We start from the raw sequence: 20,570 nt of genomic DNA, 5'->3' as shown, positions 1-20,570 counted from the left end.
TTACATCTAGCTTTATTTTTGTCCTTATCACAATTGCATAACAGATTTGTTGACCAACTCTGTTCTATTTTTAGCTGTTATCACAATACACAGTAATCCAAGCCTGTTCTATTCTTAGATTTATCACAACACAACAATTTGTTTGCCAAGCTTTGCTCATAAATCTATTGTTTGGCCATCACATTAGGGTGGTAATCCCTACAAATGTGATATAATATCTGTTTTCTAGATGGGTGGCTGCGTTGTAGCTTCTCAGGATACTCGGGGTTGACGTAGTTTTTCTCTGTTCTGGTGCACTACACCCGTATGTTAGCTCGCAGCTTGCAGCTATGTGGCATGTTTCAGCCTATCGGCGGCAGGGAATGTCCCGTCCTGCTAGCGCCACTGGTTCGGATCCTGCTATTTCTTGCAGAAAAGTTGGCCTATTTTCAGCCGTCTACACGTATTTGGCTTGTTTCAGCCGGTCCGCAGGCCTGTTTCAGCCCTTTTGGCGCTCAATTCTCCATTAGATATCAGCGCTGCTCGCGGTTATTCGTCAGATTTCGCTGTTTCGCTTCCACAACTGCCGGATGCAGAGTTAAACTGTGCTGTCCAGGGTGGGTAATTCAGGTTGCTTGCGTCAGTTTTGCCAGATTCACTGCTGGGAGTACCTTAGCCTCAGATGCGCGTCTGCTCTACACTTGTGGTTCGCCGTAATCTCACACAGCTGTCACCAAAGTTGTGGTATCCGCCGAGGAGAAATGGCAGACACCGGAGTTCAATTAGATTACGGCAGTGTGACAGACGTGGACACCTTACTATAGAGAAGCTACGCTTCTCTAGCTTTCACTAGATAATGATCAACATCTATTTTCAGTTGTCACTTTATTGAAGGGTTAAGAGATACTGCAGTTATATACAACAAACAATAATTACATGGATAGGAATAAATAATCATAACATAAAAGCATAAATAATACATATACAATGGTCAGTTTGGGCAATAATGATTCCCCCATCCCTGGAAAGGGTGGGGGAGAATTAAGAATACAGTTAACCATAATAAACATGACAGATTCAAATCATTAATTCTAAGCGTAGGGAGGGGGTCACTAGACCCCTTCCCCAGGACTCGGGGGAGGGCCATTGACCCTCCACCGAACCCCAGATCAGGGGTGCCATAGACATGGCTCACGGTTGCCGAATACCACATAACAACTCTGTGGAATTTTATAGAATTTGATTGGTTGGTTTGTTTTGTTGACTGTTAAAACAACTTTTTTTGTAATCTATAGAGTAAATTTGTGTATCTGGGGATGTACATCACTTATCGGCCATTGTCTTATCCTTTTACATCCCTGAAAATAATCACTAAATGTGATTTGATACAAAAATCCATTAACGTTCCCCTCAATTCCTGAGAAAAGCACACAGCTTGTTTTTATTTCTTTACAAAAATGATTTATATTTTGCCATTAGATAGATCAACATTAATATTAGGGATAAGACAATAGCCGATAAATTGATGTACATCCCCAAAGATTGATACACAAAATTGCCCCCTCTGTAGATTAAAATTGGACAGTCAATAAAACTTAATTAACCAACCAATCAAAGTTTAATAACGGTCCCAAAACATGTTGAGCCAACGAATAAGAAAACGTCATTATAGAACTTTGGGGACTAGTGTAATAAACAACTCAATGTCCCATAACTCCCTCATGCGATACAAAATTAGGCAAGGATCTAAAGGCATAAGACAATGGCCAATAAATTGATGTACAGCCCTAATGATTATACACAACTTTACCTCTTTCGGATTATTCAGTTCTGACACTCTACAAGTGTTAATGCTTGTTTGTCCGACCGTTTCATAGCTTTGCTTTCATGGATATTATCATCCTTGTTTTCTGGGAAAAGAATGATTTAAAATATTTATTGATTTAACAGACAGGAAGGGATAGAACATTGGACGTTAATTTTATCTTTTTTCCTTTGGTAATTTATGGTTATGGGGGGGGGGGGAGTGTTGTAGATCAATATAACCCAAGAGAGAGAGAGGGGACAATGGACTGTTTATTACACTAGTCCCCAAAGTTTTACAATAAGGTTTTCTTACTCCTTGGCTTAACAACTTTGGGACCTTTACTGAATTTTGATTGGTTGGTTTATTAAGTTAAGTGGTCAAACGTTTCAACCACTAATTTTAATCTACAGAATAGGTGTAATCATTGAGGATGTACATAATTTATTGGCCATTGTCTTATCCCCTTACATCCCTGCTCCACCCCCCTCTCAGGACAAATTCACAAATTCTGACGCAAAAACAAAATTTAAAATTTCGCAAAACTCTTGTGAAAAGCATATTTAATATTTATGACTTTTTATACATGACAAAAAAAATTCTTGAAAAATGTGAATTTAAAATGTCATTGTTTTTAGCGAGGGATAGGATAAGGGAAGATTTTTAATTTTCTTTCTCAAAGTCTTTTCTGTCTATCGTAGCTAGTAAACGGGGATGTTGTTATAGCTATTTATCGCATCGTATTATAGACAGCTATCCGTTAATATTAAAATAAAATCATAAATTAATACCTAGGGCCTGGACTAACAAAACTTTATCAAATTGTGAATTTCATTTTAATATTTGTGGAAATTATAATAGTATGGCCGAGAACCGGTTCTAATCCAGTGGATATTTATTGGTTTCGAAGTTTGCGGTTCAGCTGTTACTGAGATCTTAAGCTTAAGAAACAGAGAGACATCGTTCTACTTAGTATTATAGATTAACCTTGTTAAAATAAAGGTCGAACGAAAAATAAAAAACAAATGAAACAGTAATTTTTATTTAAAAAAAAACATCTTGCAACGTACAATTAAAGATATTTATTACAAAAAAAAATAATTCACAAACAAGTAATTTTATATGTAATTGAACATTCGTAATTTTTAAGATGTAACTAAAAAGCAAAAAAAAAATGAGTTTTGAAATAATTCATTCAGTATTATATAATACTGAGCTAAATACCAGGGAGGAAGGGGACATTGGACTATTCATTTTATTAGTCCACGAAGTTTTACAATAACGTTTTCTTATTTGTTGGCTTATCAACTTTGGAGACTTTGATTTAGTTTAAATTGAAAGCTCGGGTTTACGGCTCATAGGGGTTTTAATCGTATACTTTTTCATAATATCCGCGGAAACTGTCTATAATACGAGGCGATAAAACTAGGGTTGGGCCGGATATCCGGTTTGGCCGGATATCCGGCCGGATACCGGATATTGAAACTATCCGGCCGGATATCCGGCCACACCGGATAACCGGATATTGAAACTATCCGGCCGGATATCCGGCTACACCGGATAATCGGATACCGGATATTGAAACTATCCGGCCGGATATCCGGCCACACCGGATAATCGGATACCGGATATTGAAACTATCCGGCCGGATATCCGGCCCAACCCTAGATAAAACACTATTCAATTGACCAATCCCAGCTTCCCTGAGAAGCAGCCAGCAAAAAGTGTGCGGCTGTCAATTGCATTGATGGATAAATCATTACAGACTACACACACACACACACATACACACACAAACAGACAAACACACACCACACACACCCATACACACACCCACCCACACACACATACACACACATCCACACACACGCACAAATCATTACAGATATCATTTCTTATGCCAATTAGCATTACTAAGCTCACCAGTGAGGAATATTCTTTTTTTTCTCTTAAAATGATATATCCCCCACCTACTTATCTTTTAAAGATAGGAATCGGGACCATGGGCGTCTAAGCTTTGTTTTGAGGGGTTTCAAAGTTTTTAAGGGGGGGGGGGTATATGCATACTATGAAGGTTTTAGTCCATATTTCCAATGATTCATACAAACATACATTCTCAACAAAATTGATTAAAATAACTGAATAATTTTTTGCTTTCTAATAATTTTTTTTTTATTAAAAATCCAAATAATTTTCAAAATACGACAAATACAATTATTAATTTTTTTTTACATCAAAATACAAGAAATGTGAGTTTTAATCTTATTTTTAAAGAAAATGTGACAATATTTTAATATGTATTATTTAATTTTGACATTTTTTGTTATCAAAAACTAATAATCAAGGATGAGGGGAAAGAACAATGGACGAAAAACTAATCTTACCCCGATTCTTTCTGCTAATAATAGGGAGGCAGATTAATTAATAATCCTTGCACCGTCAGTCCCTGAATATTTTGTTTAAAAAAACCGCCAAAATGCCCATTCCCGTATGCCGCCATTTTAAGATCTTGATCTTGACCTCGACTTTGACTTGGTGCGAGACCTGCGGGGTGGGCTGGATCTGGCTCTGGAGCGGCTACGGGAGCCGGATCTGGTCCTTCTGCGGCTGCGGGACCTGTCCCTGCTGCGGCTGCGGCTCCTATAAAATAAGCCCAAATCATAGAAAGAAAACGAAGTAGCGGGTTTCGTCGTATTTTCACAGTAGCTTTTGATAGGTTATTTCATGTTAGGTAAATGTTGATGATTGCTCCGCAATGTTAGCCCGCAGGAGATAGAAAAAGGAGAACAGCTACTGTGAAAATACGAAAATAAACCCAAAAAAAATCCATAAACCGCAAGGACAAATTTTTCCTAGTCCTTAGGTTAGTAATAAAGATAAAATAAATGACAATAAAGCACTAGGTATTTATTTTAATTGGCAGTAACAGTATATTTCTAACGTCATGACTCAACAAATCCAGAGATCTAAAAGGGATAAGACAATAGTCGATAAATTGATGATTCACAAAATTACCCCTACTGTATATTTCAGTTGCAACGTTTGGACACTAAACTTAGTGAAATAACCAATCAAAATTCAATATAATCCCGAAAGTTTTAAAGCAAACGAATATTAAAGCGTTGTCATAAAACTTTGGGGACTAGTGTAATAAACAGCCAAATATCCCATTCCTCCATGAAAAAACTCATACCTGTATCTTGACCTGCGTTAAATAACGAAAAAGCCTGGAAGGGAAATGATATTGGACTGTTTATTACACTAGTAACCAAAGTTATATAATAAAGTTTTCTTATTCGTTGGCTTAACAATTTTTAAGGAATTTTGATAGGTTGTTTTATTGAGCTGAGTGTGCAAACGTTCCAACCACTAATTGTAATCTACAAAAGAGGTAATTTTGTATATTATCATTGGGGATGTACATCAATTTATCGGCCATAGGTGAAAACAGTATATTTCTGACGTCATGACTTAAGAATATTCATACCTGGATCTTGACCTGCGTTCCCTGTCCACTCGGATATAGTTTCCATCCAGCTTGGTATCATCCAGGTCCTTCAGGGCTCTCTCCATCCCGTCACGGTGACGGAATTCAACAAGTCTGCAACACAAAAAGTAAGTTACTTATGATCTCTAAAAACCTACAAGCTTACTTTAAAGATACCGATTTTTTTAATGGAACTTTTTTTTACAGAAATGAGTTAAGCTGCCACTACAGATTTAATTTTAATACTTAACTTATAGGGGCTTCTTAGCTGAGAACTTATAAATTTTGTAATTGGGAGCAGGGGGATTTAACCCAAAAGCTCCTATTAGTATATTGCGTAAATTATGCTTAATATGCAGTTACTGCTTATTTCAGTTAAGTGAAAATAAGTTTCCAATAAAAATATCAGGTCGATACCTTTAAAATTGAATTAAAAACTTAAAATTTTAGTGTTTGAAGGGGTGTCTTACCCCGCTAGCCAAAGTTGTATAAGTGTACAATCTTCCTTCCCCCCTCTTAATCCTCTTTAGTACGTACTTTAAAAAAATAATATTAAGAAGTTTATTTTTTAGAAGAACAGTTATTGTTTAAACTTTATAAAAAGCTTTCATTTAAATCATTCTTATGAAATAAAAATCAATAGATAGGAAATAAATATAATTCTTATGTTATGTTTAATAGAAAAATATTTATATTCAGAGAAGAGAGAGGGGACAATGAGCTGTTTATTACACTGTTCCGCAAAGTTTTATAATACCGTTTTCTTATTCATTTGTTTTAAAAAAATTTGGGGATTTTTAATGAATTTTTGATTGATTGGTTCGTTAAGTTGAGTGTCAAATCGTTTCAATCACTAATTGTAATCTCCAGAAGGAGTAATTTTGTGTAACATCATTGGGGATGTATATCAATTCATCGGCCATTGTCGTATCCCTTTCGATCCCTGATTTATATTAGTGCAGCTTCTCTTTAAGTATATATCTATCTGTCAGTCCATTATGAAAGATAAAACTTGTTTATTAAGTCAGGGATAAGACAATAGACAAGAAGTCAATATTCCCAAAATCTTAGAAATTCGTTTGCTGTATATTTTTGGGGAAAGGGGGGGGGGGGGTGATATATTAGGAGATATATAACAAGAGTAGTTTTTGTGAAAACTTATGCCTTTTTGAATAGAAAAAAAATGACTGTCCTTTTAAGACATATAAACATATAGAAATTAAATATAAGAAAACCATCGTTTTAGATGTCATATATTAACTACCTAGGTATACAAATGACGAGAAAGCTTTTTTTTATTGTTGAAGGTGGAAAAATTAATTTTTCCCAAAATGGCATAAAAAGCTTTGTCCCTTCCCAAAATAACCCGTTAAAGCCTATTTGTATTTAACAATAACAATAATGAATTTTTATGCTTCGCTACTTATGGATATAATCATTACTATTATCAATTATTTACATTATACAATTGCGCATGATGTTTTATTTATCAAATTGATAAATAATTTGATAAAAGGAATTTATGCGGCAATATACCTCAAATTGTAATTTAGCCCTCATAAAAAATGTTACACTAATAAATTGAAATTCATGTATTATAAATGTATGAGTATAGATGAATAACCCAGACAAATACCAGGTCCTAGTGGCAGGGACGTTTATCGTCTTCTAGCAAATTGCTTTTTGCTTTTGTGAAGCGACTTGGCTATGTGTGGTAATATTTCCGACGCTATTGAGTGATATTTAAAGACCCAATTGAAAGTCAGAACACGGTCCCCACTCTTTAAACAGAGTTAATAACATATGATAAAACTTGTTATTTTACTTTAAAGGTTTAACATAAATTTAAACAAATGGTGAGATGCTAAAATTAGGTTAGGTTTAATTAAGTAAAATTTAGAAAAACTCTGTGGGGTTTAAGGATCTTCAGGGATAAGACAATGGACAATCCTAAAATAATAATCCCTTTTGTAGACTAAAATTGTCGATAAAATAATTGAAAACACTGCTATTTTGTACTACCCAACATAGACCGGATAAATGTCTCTAAAGTTTTAAAGCCAACAAACTAAAGAACGTGTATACAACACTTTGGGGATACACTAGTTCCACTAGAAGATAAAGGGAAATTGCTTCAATTTGTTACATTACTCATACAGCAAATATTTGATATTTATACAACTGTACTTCATTTTATTTATGATTAAGAGATTAATTTTATAATTTGACCTAATAAAAAACAAGAAACATTATATACAAGACCTTATAAACATATTATTAAATTATCTGAAGTTTTATTTAACAGATATAATCAATAAAAGTTATTTGTTTGCTTATTAACAAGTAGCGCATCCTTTTGTTGTATATATAACCCAACACCGCCTCATAACCAAAGGCATGAAAAATGGTTCATACTGCTGCTAAGTCAGGTCCGAAAAATAAATACATAGAGTAAGGGGAGTGCCTTGGCCCAAAACAGGCGCAACCCAATTACCATGTACAGTTAGGACTTCCAAACAAAGGTTCAGAGGTGCACCAAAATAAGATCTCGTGGTGCATGACATCATAAGCTATCTTTCACAAGTAAAATTAGGTGAAATGTTTAGCACCTCTTATTTGTGAATAAATCCAAGGAGGAAGGGGACATTGGCCTGTTTATTACACTAGTCCCAAAAGCTTTCTTATTCGTTGGCTCAACAACTAGGTATTGAATTTTAATTGGTTGAGTGTCTAAATATTACAACCAGTAATACTACAAAAGGGGTAATTCTGTGGATCATCATTGGGGATGTACATAAATTTATCGGCCATTGTCTTATCCCTTTAGATCCCTGAAATAAATCCCTTTAGTTACCTTTTTCAAATATTTGCAATAAAAATCTCGTTACTTTGAAACTCAAAATTTTACTCAAGTATCGACCCCACACTAAAATCAAGGATGACTACATTTTTAAGGAGCGAAAAACTAAAATTATGAATGAACAAACGGACAAAGTGGGTTATAGAGCAGATAATAGAAATTGACGGACTGACGGATCTAGTAAGTTGTATACTAGATTCTCTTTGGTCTTAGGTATCATAATAAAAAATGAAGTCGCTTATCCTAAATAGCGTACACGGGCGGACGGACGAACAGTCACGTTGAATAAAACAAATATTGTGTTGATACTTTTCAATTGCAGGGAGGAAGGGGACAATGGGCTGTTTAATGTTTATTACATTAGTCCCCAGAGTTTTACAATAAAGTCTTCTTATTATTTGTTTGCTTTGAGAACTTTTATTGAAATTAGATTAGTTAAATTGTAAGAGGTAATTTTGTGTGTCATCATTAGCAATACACTTTAATTTATCGACCATTGTCTTATCCCTTTAGATCCCTGTTTATTTTTGCTTTGTGGGCGGTATAAATCCAATATTTAATATTTCTTTTATTTGACAGCAAAATAACATGTATAATTTTCTCCACAAGTAACATATAACAGGGACATATAAATTCCATTTAAATCAGAGATCTAAAGGGATAAGACAATGGTATATAATTTGATGTAAATCCACAGTGAAAACAATGATAAAAAATTACTACTTCTGTAGATTAAAATTTGTGGTCGAAACGTTTGTACATTCAACTTAATGAAACAACCAATAAAAATTCACTGAAGTCCCCAAAGTTGTTAAGCCAACGAACGAGAAAATGTTGTTGTAAAAGTATAAGAACTAGTGTAATAAACAGCCCATTGTCCCCTTTCTCTTTTACAAACAGTACATAATTAAAATTTCAGAATAACTATCCCTACGAATAGGTGGGAGGGAGTTATTGTATGCAATCAAGTGTTTGTATATTAGACGTATTCACTAGAGTACTAATCATATTGACTAGGTGAGAGGGAGTTATTGTATGCAATCAAGTGTTTGTATATTAGACGTATTCACTAGATTACTAATCATATTGACTAGGTGGGAGGGAGTTATTGTATGCAATCAAGTGTTTGTATATTAGACCTATTCACTAGAGTACTAATCATATTGACTAGGTGGGAGGGAGTTATTGTATGCAATCAAGTGTTTGTATATTAGACCTATTCACTAGAGTACTAATCATATTGACTAGGTGGGAGTGAGTTATTGTATGCAATCAAGTGTTTGTATATTAGACCTATTCACTAGAGTACTAATCATATTGACTAGGTGGGAGTGAGTTATTGTATGCAATCAAGTGTTTGTATATTAGACGTATTCACTAAAGTACTAATCATATTGACTAGGTGGGAGGGAGTTATTGTATGCAATCAAGTGTTTGTATATTAGACCTATTCACTAGAGTACTAATCATATTGACTAGGTGGGAGTGAGTTATTGTATGCAATCAAGTGTTTGTATATTAGACCTATTCACTAGAGTACTAATCATATTGAATAGGTGGGAGGGAGTTATTGTATGCAATCAAGTGTTTGTATATTAGACCTATTCACTAGAGTACTAATCATATTGACTAGGTGGGAGTGAGTTATTGTATGCAATCAAGTGTTTGTATATTAGACCTATTCACTAGAGTACTAATCATATTGACTAGGTGGGAGTGAGTTATTGTATGCAATCAAGTGTTTGTATATTAGACCTATTCACTAGAGTACTAATCATATTGACTAGGTGGGAGTGAGTTATTGTATGCAATCAAGTGTTTGTATATTAGACCTATTCACTAGAGTACTAATCATATTGAATAGGTGGGAGGGAGTTATTGTATGCAATCAAGTGTTTGTATATTAGACCTATTCACTAGAGTACTAATCATATTGAATAGGTGGGAGTGAGTTATTGTATGCAATCAAGTGTTTGTATATTAGACCTATTCACTAGAGTACTAATCATATTGACTAGGTGGGAGTGAGTTATTGTATGCAATCAAGTGTTTGTATATTAGACCTATTCACTAGAGTACTAATCATATTGAATAGGTGGGAGTGAGTTATTGTATGCAATCAAGTGTTTGTATATTAGACGTATTCACTAGAGTACTAATCTTATTGAATATGTGAGAGGGAGTTATTGTATGCAATCAAATGTTTGTATATTAGACGTATTCACTAGAGTATTCATCATATTGAATATGTGAGAGGGAGTTATTGTATGCAATCAAGTGTTTGCATATTAGACGTATTCACTAGAGTACTAATCATATTGAATAGGTAGGAGGGAGTTATTGTATGCAATCAAGTGTTTGTATATTAGACGTATTCACTAAAGTACTAATCTTATTGAATAGGTGGGAGGGAGTTATTGTATGCAATCAAGTGTTTGTATATTAGACGTATTCACTTGAGTACTAATCATATCTAACAACTATATACCTAGTGACTTGATGTCCCGCTTTTATATGAAAATGAAATGGTCATTTTCGGTTATCTAGGTTTTCTAAAATTTATAATTACTATTTTTGCCTTCCAACCTTAACCCCTATTAATACAGAGTTCCTTGATGCTAATCACTGTCATCTTCCCCTAAATGCTACGGGCGCAGCCGAAAGAATCTATATACAAAAAAAAATTAATTTATAATTAAAAACGTCAAATTTCTTGTAATATCTTGAGTCAACTACTGAACCGATTTAGTTTTCTATTTTGGGTAGGCTTCACATAGGTTATATGATGGTTTTAGGCTACTTTATTTCCAAATGTTATGGGATAGTTTTAATCTACTTTTTAGCCCTTTTTTGTCTCTCAAGAAAAGAGCACCTAACTGCTAGGGACTTAGCCAATAGTAATCTAATATAGAACTCTATTACATGTACCTACCAACGATATAATAAATTGCATAGAATAGTTATTATACTACTTCTTATGCCAGATATTATCTTCCCAATATTGCATAACAATCAGACACAAAGAGTTAATTATATAGCCTTAGCTTTATTTAAAAGTAACAAGATGTTTGTCCAACCGACTGTTTGTGAGTCTGTGTCTTTATTATTTTTATTTTAACGCTAAAATTGAATATGGGGTGGTTGACTTCTTTCACTCCCTCCCCCTCACCTAAAGTGCCCCTAGAGGCCGCTAGTTTTAATAAAGAAGTATTTTTTAGAAACGAATTCAACAAGTTAAGGTATTAGGGAGTCAAGATACTAAATGTAAAATATAAAAAAAAATTTATGAAAGATCTGAATTATAAATTTTTACTTATCAGTTTTAGAGAAATTCATAAAAATATGTTTTATGTTCAAAAAAGTTATCATTTTAGAAAAAAAAATTGTTCAAATGAATTACAAGAGTATAATTAGACTAATAAAAAGCATTATGGACAGATGAAAAAGGGCTTCTATGAAAGATAAAGGTCTGAAGAAATATGTGTCACGTGTGGTTTCCTTTTATAGAGCAATATTTATTTTTCAAGTTAAATTAATTGGTTTATAATTTTTATCTGGAAATGGTAAGATAATGATACTTAGTTTGAACAGAATTATTAACTTATTTCTTTATTCCTCAACCAAAAATAATAATAATAATAGTACAAATAATAATGAGCTTAATAATGAAATATTACTGGCAACAATCCAATAATAAGATTTATACATTTTCATTGATTTTTTATTATTAATCTTAATGAATTGGTTTATTTAGAAAGAGATAAATAAATGCATGAAAATTAAACTTTAACCTGTTTTCGTTCACAGAAACATAAAAAAATAAAATCTTAATTATTAATCCAAGCTTTCTGCCTTTCGAGGCTAAAAAACCATCATTAAATCCTATAATTCTTATTTTAAGTATCAGCAGTTAAGTATCTGTAAATACCATGTACCGATAAATTGATGTGCATGTCCAATGATGATGCACAAAATTACCACTTCTGTTGATTACTATTATTTAGACACATAATGAACCAAACAATAAAAATTCCCTAAAGTTGCTAAGTCAACGAAATAAAACGTAATTATAAAACTTTAGGGACTTCCTCCAAGCTTTTATCTCAAAAGATAACTTACCCTTCTCCTGGCTTTGGTCTCTTGACACTCGAGTAGAGAACCTCTCCAGCTTTGCTCATGTAATCCTTTAGATCCTAAAAATATTAAAAGTTGAAATCTTAGGTATTATATATAGTATAAGGTTTTTTTGTTTGTCTGAGGCTTAAGATCTCCATAACTACTAAATCGATCGTGTTCACTATTTCAGGTATTCTTAATTTAGGTCCAAATGATTTAAGGTTATTTTGTTTTCATATTTAAGTTTTGGAATGGTATTAAGCTATTTTTCTAGGGACTCTAGGGCCCATTCGAATACATAGACCCTCAATACTAGGAGAAATTTAGTTAATAATCGGATAAAGGTTCTTGTTTTTCTGAGGCAAATGATCTCGTAAATGACTGATCAAATCTGGTTGTTCTTTTTTTCTTAAGCTTTATTTCTGTTTAGATGATTTAAATCTATTTTCTTATCATCCCTCCCCCACAACCTTCCAAATCAAACCTCTAGAAAATGGCTGGTCAAAATTGGTTATTCTTTTTTATTAAAACTTTGTCCAAAAAACAATGTCCTGAATTTTGTGTTCGTTGTACTGTAATATAATCAGCTTTGTTTACTTTTAATCATGAAAATAATACCTAGGATATATGAAATATCAAAATTTTGGCGCAATTTGATTTTATGTACCATATGTACCACTTTAGTTTTATTTAAAAAATAATGCTATAAAGTTTTAGAAAATTTCTTTTATGCATTGAGAACAAAAGAGAATGTTCTGTTTGTTATTAAAAAATTGATTATGTGAATAACTTTAAAAGTGTTTTGGTATGAATTTATAAAGATTTGTAGTACAAATCGAGAGAATTCATCTTGTTGATCACTGATGACGCCTATAAGTGCAAAAATAATACCGGCACGCTGGGAGGGATAGGACAACCGCGGTAAAATAAATCTACAAACCTTACCCCCCCCCCCCTCAACGTAGTGCGTACGTTAAGAACGTTGTAGTAAAAGTACCGATATTGAGTTCTCCATTTCAGGGAAGCTTATGTATGACTTCTCCAAAATATATCCCCTGCGGGGCCAATTTCCTAACCCTGCGGGGCAATCATTAACATTTTCCTTACCTAACCTATAATAACTTATCAAAAATACGACGAAACCCACTAGTTCGTTTTCTTTCTATGGTCCTATCTTTATTGTGTCCATTGTCATATCCCTGTAACCCCAGTAGCAAGTCAAATAAAGAGATTCCTGGTATCAATTCCAAAAACAAAAACAATGATTTCCATTTGAAATTAACAAGTACAGCCTATATCCAGAGTAAAACTTGTTTTTTTCCCAGTAAGGTTTAAAAACGGATTTATATCCGATGGTTTAGAACCGGTTTACAGACATACTGAAAAATAATGTTCAGCAACTTATTATAGCCAATCTTCAACAAAAATTAAATAAAAATCATAAACTTAATACCAATTTTGTTAGCCCAGCCCTTCCGAGGTAACAAAAATGGTTTTAATCTCATAATTCTTCATTTTAATATCCACGTAAAGATGTCTGTAATACGATCCGATAAATATCTACTCCTTCAACTTTTAAATATAAAGATCTCGGAAAATACTGGTCCGAATTAGTTGTTCTTCTTAAGATAGTTTTATAAATGTCTTAGTGTGGTTTTAAGCTATTTTCTATACCTCATTCACTCTCCCTTATTGGTAAGGGCGAAGAAAGTTGTATAATATAAAGAAGAATGTTTTATGTGATTGAAAAAATATCTTTAAAAAGGCTAAAGCTACATTTTTCCTCTATTTCTTTAAGCTTTCAAATAATTAAGGCAAAAAAGATATTTATCTAATATAATATCTCTTCATTTTTATAATGAATCATATTATAGAGAAAATAAAATGACTTTAAGCACAGCTTTACTCTTAAAAATGGAAATAACAGAACGACGGAAAAGAAAAATATCCAAACTTGAAATAATAGATTACGTTTATATTTTTCAAAAGCGAATCTATTCTTAAATTGGTTATTGAAAGATCTCGTTAACGACTGCCATAATTTAAAGATATCCCCACTAATAAAAACCACTGCTAAGTTTAGTCAAATGAATATATATGAACCGAAACTCTGCCTTTGAAAGCTTGGAAATAATGGTTAATTGAGAGAGGATGTAAACAAATGTCCAGCAGACAGTATATTTCATCCTGGTGGGATTTCCAGGTTTAATCCAGAATTCCAGAGTCAACGACATCCATAAAAGCGAAGCCCTAAAATCTGAAGAAAGGACAAACAAACAACAACTTTTGATAATTCGTCTAGACGAAATTGTACATAAATTTGTTGCAAAGGATCATTATTTCAAAAATCATATAAAAAAAATTGTCAAAAGAGTAAAAAAATCAGCATGTTTTAAATAGACGTACGGACTTTCTGGTAAAGATTATAGACTTGATACAATTTCTAAATCGTACCTAAATGTAATGGAATAATCAAGCAAATTCTGAAATCGATAGGATGGACCGACCCTTATTATAGAAAAGCTTTGCTTTAAAAAACTGAAATACAATGCAATTCCCTTTTCTTGGAAATATATCAAAATATTATTTTCATAAAAACGAAAACATTGATAAATTGAAACGTTTTCTAAAATAAATTTGGATTTTTTATGTTGATAATGATTAAATTGGGTTTAGGGTACCTATCAAATCAAAATTATGTAAAAATATCAAGAAGTTAAATTATTAGGTTTTTTTTAATGTCTATAATCTTAATAAATATTCAAATACTGTTAAGTCAGGTTTTAAGCTGTTACATTATCTGCTTATTTCTTTAGTAAACTTACAGCAGATAGATGCTTTAAGGAAAAGTAGTGGTTGCACCCATAGCCTCTCGGGGCTCTGCATTGGAAAGGGCACAGAAAATCTGAAAATTGCATAAAAACCAACCAAATTTCTAACTCGAGAAATAAAATAGCCTAAAACCATCTAATGAATTATGTAAAGCTTCTCTTAAATGGAGAACCCAATTTGTTCAATGGACTTAAAACCTTAAGCTACAGACAAAAAAAACCTTGCTACTTTATTCAAAAGAATGCCTTAAACTTAAAAAGCTACCCGCCTGTTCATCTTTAGTAATAGTGGGCAGGAAGGGATAAGACAATGGCAAATAAATTAATGTACATCCTTAAGGATGATACACAACATTACCCATTATATAGATTACAATTAGAGGTTGAAAAGTTTGAACCCTCAACTAAAAGAAGCAATCAATCAAAATTCAATAAAAGTTCCCAAAGTTAATAAGCAATGAATAAGAAAACGTTATTATAAGACTTTGGGGACTAGTTCAACAAACAGCCCCATCCCCTCCCCCCAATCCCTGAATAGTGGGACAGTTACCCATCCAGCTATCAAAGTTTTATGCATATTTTACATATTTTTACCCCCAGGGAAACAGGGATAGGAAGATTGACGATAATTTAAGCTTTAACAAATTCTTTTGAATGATATGATATACTAGCGCCTGCGCTCCTAGCATCTAAGTGCTCTGAATTCGAAGGAATAAAGAAAAAAGTACCTAGGTAAATAGACTAATACCAAACCTAGATACAAAAAAATAAATGCCTAAAACCCACCATAGACCTATAAGAAGCTTATTGGTTAAAAAACGTTGACACGGGTTTTGTCGTATTTTCACAGTAACTTTTGATAGTAAGATAGGTTATTTTAGGTTAAGTAAATGTTAAAGATTGCCCCGTAAGGTTGGGAAATAGGCCCCGCAGGGTTTAGAGCCCCCTGCAAGGTCTAGAAACAGGAGAAAAGCTACTGTGATAATACGACGAAACCTGCTACATTGTTTTCTTTCCATGATCTGAAGCTTTTATAAAATGGAAACTCTTTTGGTAGTTATCGAAATCTTAAACTACAGACAAAAACCTTACTTCTTTATAAAATAGGATAACAAGTAATTGATTGGAAAAGAAAAGAATAAGGAAAAACATAATAGATATTGTTCCCTATCGTCCTGGTTTTTTCCTTGTCTTTCTTGCAAATATAATTTTTTGTTGCCCAGTACAGAAGTTTGACAGATGCGTGTTTAAGGGGGGCGTAAGGTGGGAGGGGAGTCACATATACACTCCATTAAAAACTAAAAATCAGGGATCTAAAATATGACAAAGGACGATTTATTGATGTATATCCCCAATGGCAATCATGATACACAAAATTACCCCTTCAGCACATAAAACTGAATGAACTAACAAATCAAAATTCAATTAAAAGTCTACAAAATTGTTAAGCCAACAAATAAGAAAAAGATACTTAAAATCTTTGCATTGGTAAATAGTGCAATAAACAGCACAATGTCCCCTTCCTCCATGACTAATAATACTAAAATCTTTTTTAATACAACATTAAAGCTTCACCCTACAGATTTTTTCTGAGCACGCCTCTGAACTTTAACAAAGTTTTACTTTAAAAACTTTTTACATTCAGTAGTTTTGCGCTGCTGAATATTTATGTGTCATTTTTTATAGATTTATGCTCATTGTAAAAAGATAATATTATTGTTTCTCAAATCGCCTGTGGAACAACTGTAACCCCTCCCCCCCCACCAAAAAAAAGAAACTGAATTATTTATGAAGCATTTTAAAAGATTATTTTGACAGAGAAAATAAGAGATTTTACTTTTTTTCTTAAATGAAGAATACTATAGGAGATTTTTTAATAGAAATATTTTTGAGATTTATAATTCAAGATTTAAGTTTATGAAAATTTGTTTTAGTATACCTATACATTAATCAAATTGTAAGATTCTGAAGATTCACAAATACATCCAATCTATTGAAATATGTATAAATAAACTTATTCAAATTTACTTAAAGCAAGGAAAAGAAATTTCTTAAAACTTGAAAAACAAAAATCATAAAAAATTGTTTTGCTTTAGTCCCGCAAATAATGAAAAAAATGATGACTTTCATTGCATTTTTACAGGGAGGGAGAGGATAACTCGGATCTACTGCAGTTCACGGTAAAATATTGCTGGTAAGCAATATTTCCAAAAACCTATGAATTTTAAAGGCTGCTAGCTGACAAACAGCTGAACGTACAGATCATACCCGCACACCATTTTAAGCGGTTTAAGAAGGCCTACAAATAATCTAGAAAAGCCAAGATCCAATGATGCACAGGGAAAGCTTCACTGAAGAAAAAACGCGTAAAATAGGCCTTTTTCGCGCATTTCTCTGCACTGCGAGATAATTATGCATTATTGATTTATGGCTTTTCCAGATTATTTGTAGGCCTTCTTATGCTGCTTAAAACAGTGTGCGGGCATGATCTGTACGTTCAGCCGTTTGGCAGCTAGCAGCCTTTAAATTCATAGATTTATGGCAATATTCGTTACCAGCAATATTTTACCGTGAACTGCAGTAGATCCGATAACTCAAATTAATCCACAACCCTTTCGTTCCTCCAATATTAATCAGTTTTTAAAGGTTAATTTTTCCAGGGATCTAAAAGGATAAGACAATGGTGTACACAAAATTACTCCTTCTGTAAATTACAATTAATGGTTGAAACATTTAGACACTTAATGAACCAATCAATCAAAAGCTAAGATAACGTTATTTTAAAACTATGGGGACCAGTGTAATAAACAGATCAATGTCCCCTCCCTCCATGTAATTTTCAACCGATTGTTCTATCCCTAATTCTATTTTGTCTATGGCGTAAATTGTCCCCCTTTCATTTTGATCAAAGCAATTCAGAGAATCAGAAAGTCAATATTTTAGTTAAAGTCAAAGCTTTTCTACATTTAGAGTTTGTCTGCACGGCGTCAGTCTGTCTGCTTATTTTAAGGTTTTATCATTTATTTAATAGCAAACAAATGGTTATTACTAGAAATTAACCAACAGGATTTTAATAATATTTTTATTGAATTATGAAATAAATGGTTCTGTCTGTCCAAGCTTTTTAATTTAAGGGGGGTAAAATGATGAGTTTTAAAGTTTTGAGTTGGTAATCTGATGCGTTTAATAAATTTTGAGGGGGGTAAAATGAGGGGTTTCAAACTTTGAGGGTGGCAAATACCATAGGACGTCCATGGTCTGTATTATAATTTTATAAGCGTTTCATCTCTATGACAGTCTACCTATAGAAAGAACATTAGAAACTAAGATAACGAATTTCTGTTTTTTTTAATACATATTGTTAATCTTCGCTTTAGTGAAATTAATAATTCTTGTTTTAACTGAAAATTGTGTAAAAACAACAATAACCAAAGCTGAAAGAAAAACAGAATGATTTTTAAAATGTTTGATCAGTCCTGTAACTAAACAAGGATACCAAGATTTTGATGTTCGATGTTAAATTCTGATGTGTATTATAATATTATCCGCCCATCTTCCTCATAATAAGAGGTAGGGTACCTTTCTGTATGTTTTTAATGGTTGTCATAAAAGATCTTACAAATGGTGATATTTCTCCTGTTTTACGGAATTGGAAAAAAGTACTAATAAATCTAAAAATAATAATAAGTAAGAATTTTTAAAAGTGAAGCTTTTCTATAATTTTGTTCGGTCCGTAACGGTTGGCTCTTCCCGTTAATTTAGACATGTTAGAATTGTCCTATCGATTCAAAAATTTTCATGATGATTCCTATAAAAGTTAGTTAATTTACTTAACATTTTGTTAAACTTAACATTTATATTCTACTTATTGAGTTGTGACACTCTACATGTGTTAATGTTCGTTTGTCCTACCGTTTAGAGCTTTACGTTTATAAATTTTGTCATCCTTGTTTATAATAATTGAAGTAACTGTTGATGACTGACAGGACGGATGAATAAAAAAAAGGGGTTCTGTAACTAGATAAACAATGATTAGAAGTATCATGTTTTTTTTTCTTTCAGGGAAATAGAAGGAAGTGGCTACTGATAAAAAAAAAATATGGAACTAAAAAAATGTTCCCTTAAATCAATTATTGATTATAAAACATCATGTTGCAAAATAAAAATAATATTTTTTCCTTCCGATCAAATATGGTTTATAAAAAAAATATTAGTCAATTTTTCCTTTCATGTATAGCATCAAAGGCAGAATATTGACTTTTAGTAGACAGTTTTGAACTATACATCAACAAATATAATCACATAAAGTTTATTTGTCTGAAGCTTAATATCTCGGAAAACCCTCAATTATCAGAATTGATCTTACTTTTTAGGAAAGCAGATTTTGTGGGGTGGCCATATCCTGAACTCCCAGGCTTTGAGTTTATAGAGGCAAGGGGCGAAACAACTAATCTAGCAGATATTGTGGGGTGACCATATCCTGAACTCCCAGGTTTTGAGTTTCTAGAGGCAAGGGGCGAAACAACTAATCTAGCAGATATTGTGGGGTGGCCATAACCTGAACTCACAGGCTTTGAGTTTCTAAAGGCAAGGGGCGAAACAACTAATCTAGCAGATATTGTGGGGTGGCCATAACCTGAACTCCCAGGCTTTGAGTTTCTAAAGGCAAGGGGCGAAACAACTAGTCTACAATATGATGAAATGTTTTCAACTGATTAAATAAAATTTGTCATGTGCCCTATCTCTCTATGTTCCTGTCTGTTTATAGACTTTAAAACTAACTACTTGTCATGCTACTCAATACTCTAGCCCGATATTTTACACAATTTTGGATCAAGATGATAATATGACAAAGGACCTAGTGTCGACGTTTTTTTTCAATAGCAAGGCTTATCTATTATTATTGTCTTTCATATGTCCGTTATCTAGTTCCTTTCTTGTTTTAACAACTTTTTAGGCCTAAAATCCGAAAATACACAGAGAGGGCACTTAGTAAAAGTGGTTCATTGCATTACTACAACCGGCATAAGTATAGCTATGTAGATGTTTTTCAGTCAAAATGTAAAAACCCCGGGGAAAAAAGGCAGCAAAAAGGCCTACTTCATATTTCAGACCTGATTCCATTTTCCGTCCCCTAGATATTTGAAGAAACTTTGTTCATGATTAACAATATTGAAGTTGTAATTTTGATAAACAAGCGGAGCTATGACAAGGCATGATATTGAAAAAAGCAGTAAAATATTATTAAAATGTTTTAGAAGATTTGCTTTTTTTGCAATTGTATTTTTATATTTATAATTTTTTTCTGAATAAAATATTCTAAAAATGCATACCTACCTAAAATAAATAAATATTTATTTATATACAATGCTATAAATGTATATTTTTGTGGCAAATGTTACACATTCTATTTTTTTTTTTACAAATGCTAACACCTGTCTTCCATTTGATTTAGTAAAACAAAAACTTTGGTAGAATTCATAGACGTCTAAG

The 20,570-nt window shown here is 32.8% G+C and overlaps 1 protein-coding gene across 2 annotated transcripts in view; it reads right to left on the bottom strand.

The window, feature by feature from the left end:
* Window positions 1-2,809: 2,809 nt before the first annotated feature.
* Window positions 2,810-20,570, bottom strand: part of LOC145330097 (serine/arginine-rich splicing factor 4-like) — a 43,916-nt gene continuing 26,155 nt past the window's right edge. For both annotated transcript variants that reach the window (XM_080174680.1, XM_080174681.1), the window contains exons 5-7: window positions 12,250-12,323; window positions 5,271-5,384; window positions 2,810-4,423 (exon numbers count right to left, since the gene is read on the bottom strand). In XM_080174680.1, the coding sequence (XP_080030806.1) occupies window positions 4,285-4,423; window positions 5,271-5,384; window positions 12,250-12,323 (327 nt within the window). In that variant the 3' untranslated portion in view covers window positions 2,810-4,284. The remainder of the gene's footprint in view (window positions 4,424-5,270; window positions 5,385-12,249; window positions 12,324-20,570) is intronic.

The sequence above is a fragment of the Acartia tonsa genome, chromosome 10 (assembly GCF_053477335.1).
Source record: "Acartia tonsa isolate MP-2025a chromosome 10, ASM5347733v1, whole genome shotgun sequence".
Lineage (NCBI taxonomy): Eukaryota > Metazoa > Arthropoda > Copepoda > Calanoida > Acartiidae > Acartia > Acartia tonsa.
This window is presented reverse-complemented; position numbering and strand designations above follow the sequence as displayed.